Source organism: Larus michahellis, unplaced genomic scaffold, assembly GCF_964199755.1.
Source record: "Larus michahellis unplaced genomic scaffold, bLarMic1.1 SCAFFOLD_34, whole genome shotgun sequence".
In the NCBI taxonomy this organism is placed as follows: domain Eukaryota; kingdom Metazoa; phylum Chordata; class Aves; order Charadriiformes; family Laridae; genus Larus; species Larus michahellis.
In genome coordinates this window covers 781,680-785,616 of record NW_027436399.1, presented here as the reverse complement: position 1 = coordinate 785,616, position 3,937 = coordinate 781,680, and the positions used below count along the sequence as shown (strand labels likewise).

Below are 3,937 nucleotides of genomic sequence, written 5' to 3'. Positions count from 1 at the left end.
AGAGGAAAGACAAGGCAGGGGCTGCCTGGAAGATGAAGACATTGCAGGGTCTGTGCTCTCAGCTGTCTCCTGAGGGAAAGGAGCTGTCACTGGTCCACTGAGGGATCAGCAGATCTGCCAGAAAGCTCACAAAGTGCCTTCAGCCCCTCCTCTCCCTACACACAGCACCAGCAGCACCTTTGCTTCCAGCATCAGGCTTTCTCTCCTCTCCTCCTGAGGAGCCACAAAGAGGGAGATGGCCCTGGGCAGTGCCCTGCTGCCAGGAGGGGTCTGCAGGGCAGAGCTGAGCCCCCAGCGGGTGGGATGGGCTGTGGGAGCAGGGACAGGGAGGAGACGTGGGCACAGAGCAGCAGCTCCTGGCAGGGGCAGCTCCAGGCAGCAGAGACATGGGCAAGGGCTGGGGGAAACTGCCAACACGCACTGGGGAGGGGGCGTTCAGGCATCTCTCTGTTGGTCCTTCACTGGAGATGTCTTCTGGGTGTTCTTTGGTGGGCAATGAGCTGACTCTCTCCTCAGAACATCTCATTTCTTGGACCCCAGACTCTCTGCTTTGCCTGTCCTGCTGGGCTTGCCAGCTGCCCCCAGAAAGGCAGAGCTCTCCTGTGGGATCCTAGGGAGGGCTGAGCCTTTCCCTGGGGGTCGGGCACTGTCCTCGCAGAGTCCTTTGATTGTCTCTGTGAGGGGTTGTGTCCTGCTCTCTCCATCACAGCTCTAACTCTGGTTTGGGAAGAGAAGAATTTGTATATTTGTCCGTTCAAACAGTGCTCCGCTGTTCCCATATGAGTTCAGCTATTTGTTTGGGTTTGTTTTTTAAGAGGAATTTGTGTGTGAAGTCATCTTCAAGGCAGCACAAGCAGAAGCGCAGGGCAGACAGAAAAAAGACTGATGGACACTGCAGCTCTCCTGGCTTTGCACTAAACCACAGAGATCAGAGCCTTGTGTCCTGTCCCGTCTCAAGACTCCACGTTTTCTGTCATAAACATGAGGATTTCTACCCCTCAATAGAACAATCGCCAGATGTGATAGTAGAAAATTAAAACCACATAATCTCTGAAAAGCAGACTGCCTTTGCTATAAGGCGTCTGTCCTAATTTTTTCCCGTTTTTTTCCTCCTTTGGACAGAGCCCCCATGCCAAGAAACAGCAAATGTCCAACAGCAGCTCCATCACCCAGTTCCTCCTCCTGGCATTCGCAGACACACGGGAGCTGCAGCTCTTGCACTTCGGGCTCTTCCTGGGCATCTACCTGGCTGCCCTCCTGGCCAACGGCCTCATCATCACCACCATCGCCTGTGACCACCGCCTCCACACCCCCATGTACTTCTTCCTCCTCAACCTGTCTGTTCTGGACCTGGGCTCCATCTCCACCACTGTCCCCAAATCCATGGCCAATTCCCTGTGGGGCACCAGGGCCATCTCCTACACAGGATGTGTGGCCCAGCTCTTATTCTTTTTCTTTTTCATGTCAGCTGAGTATTTTCTTCTCACCGTCATGTCCTACGACCGCTACGTTGCCATCTGCAAACCCCTGCACTACGGGACCCTCCTGGGCAGCAGAGCTTGTGTCCACATGGCAGCAGCTGCCTGGGGCACTGGGTTTCTCCATGCTCTCCTGCACACGGCCAATACATTTTCCCTGCCCCTCTGCCAGGGCAATGCCCTGGACCAGTTCTTCTGTGAAATCCCCCAGATCCTCAAGCTCTCCTCCTCACACTCAGACTCCCTCAGGGAAGTTGGACTTCTAGTCGTTAGTGCCTTGATTGCTTTTGTTTGCTTTGTTTTCATCGTGCTGTCCTATGTGCAGATCTTCAGGGCCGTGCTGAGGATCCCCTCTGAGCAGGGACGGCACAAAGCCTTTTCCACGTGCCTCCCTCACCTGGCCGTGGTCTCCCTGTTTCTCAGCACTGCCGTGTTTGCCTACCTGAAGCCCCCCTCCATCTCCTCCCCCATTCTAGACCTAGTGCTGGCAGTGCTGTACTCCGTGGTGCCTCCAGCAGTGAACCCCCTCATCTACAGCATGAGGAACCAGGAGCTCAAGGATGCATTGCGGAAACTGATGACCAGATGATTTTCAGAAGCAATAAACTGTCATCTGCAAATCTCTCATCATGTAACTCATTGTAACGTTGGGTTTTGGTTTGGGTTTGGGTTTTGGTTATTTTGTTATGCTTTGTATAATTTTTTTGTTTGCTTTGTATAATGTTGTCTACAAAGAAATATTGTCATTTGTGCTGTTTCTAATTACGCATCTTTCCAAATTTTGTGAGTCCCACAGTCTCTGTAAATGAGGCCCCGCGCTCTCTGTGTATTGAAAAAAAGAAAGAAAGAACCTTCCTTCCTTTGAAGGCCTCTCTGGAGCTGCAGGGCATGCCTGTGTGCAGAGGTGGAGGGGAAAGAACAGGACAGAGGAGAGGGAAGAAGAGGAGGGAGAACCAGCCTTGGTCTTCTCACAGCTGCTCTCTTCCCATTTCCACATTCTCCATTCTGATCCCTTGCGCTGTTGGAAGGCCTGATTGCTCTGGCAGCTCTCTCCTACTGCTGTGGTGTGGCAGCGCTGTGAGCACAGGCAGGGGCAGGGACGGGTCAGTTCTCTGACAGAGCTGGCCTCCCTAACAGCACCTCCATCACAGCAGGGAATGTCCTCAGGGTAGTGCCTGAAGGCCTTCAGGAAAAAACACCTTTGGAAGGTCGTCTCCCAATGTTGCTGTCAAGAACATGCCCAGCAAAGTTCCCCACAAATGGCACCACCAGCGTAGAACTTAATTCTGTAAAGTGTGCAGGGGGGGACAAGCAGCCGCTCCCTCGCCCAGCCAGGGCTCCTGGGAAAGGCATGAAGGACCAGCAGAGCAGGTTCTTGTCAGGTCCTGTGTGTGCAGGACACCCCAGGGAAGCTGCCACAGTGCAATGGTCACACACCTGGGCAATAACAACCACAGGCCTGAGCATAATGTGTGTGTGGTGAGATTAACCTGAGTGAGAACAAACACCATCCGCTGTTCCTGGGGGTTCCATTAAGGGCTGTGGGACAGACAGTGTCTGGAGGTCACTTCACTTGGAGAGTAACGTCCCCTGGGAAACCCCCTGAATGCAGCACTGGGATGGGCTTCCTTGACCCCAGGTCCCTGTGTCCATTCCTCACGCCGTGGGGCATCTCAGAGAGGTGCCGAGCAGGGAGACACAGCGCGGGGCTGAGGTGCTGCCGGCCTCTGGGAGTGGCAACAGGAGGCCATGGAGTCTGCTGCAGGGCCTCTGCCCGTGCCAGGGAAGGACTCGTGTCTCTGAACAGCCCTGCCAGCGCCCTGACAGTGCTGGGTGTGACACCAGGAACAGCCTGTGTGCTTCTCAGCAAGAGACGAGGACAAAATAAGGTGAAAAAAATAATGGGTCAAAATAAAAGTAAGTAGAAGGAGGGAAAAATCATCTAATAAAAAACATTAAAAAAAAAAGAAAAAGCTTAAAAGCAAAGGCCACATGCAGAAGAAAAGGCAAATCAAGGAAGATTTTTTCTCTATTTCCCATCATCAGACAATGTCAAGTCACCTCCTGGGAGGCAAGGATTCAGTACATGTAGCGGTTTTTATGGAAGACAAATGGGTTAATAACGAATGTCCTCCCAGTTCCTTTCTCTCAGCTTTTATGGCTGAGAATGTTGCCACATTGCATGGAATATCCCTTTGGTCAATTCAGTAAAGCTGTCCCATCTATGGCCCATCCCAACCACTTGCCCACCCCGAGTGTACTGCCTTTAGAGGAGGTTGGAGGGACAGCCTTCATGCAGTGCGAGCGCTGCTCAGCGATAGCCAAAACACTGGTGCGGGATCAACACCATTCTAGGCACGAGTAGGAAGCACAGCAGGGTATGGCTGCTATGCGGAAAGTTAACTCCATCCCAGCCAGACCCGGTACAAGGGTGTTCAGGGGTCTCTTCCAACCTGAAC

At 52.9% G+C, this 3,937-nt stretch overlaps 1 protein-coding gene across 1 annotated transcript; it reads left to right on the top strand.

The window, feature by feature from the left end:
* Positions 1–1,146: 1,146 nt before the first annotated feature.
* Positions 1,147–2,067, top strand: LOC141737378 (olfactory receptor 14J1-like). The gene has a single exon (XM_074572066.1). The coding sequence runs from the start codon at positions 1,147–1,149 to the stop codon at positions 2,065–2,067; it is 921 nt and encodes a 306-aa protein (XP_074428167.1).
* Positions 2,068–3,937: the final 1,870 nt, after the last annotated feature.

Bases quoted from the DNA above. Each gene is read 5' to 3' on its own strand.
- LOC141737378 (XM_074572066.1), top strand. From the start codon at position 1,147: ATGTCCAACAGCAGCTCCATCACCCAGTTCCTCCTCCTGGCATTCGCA.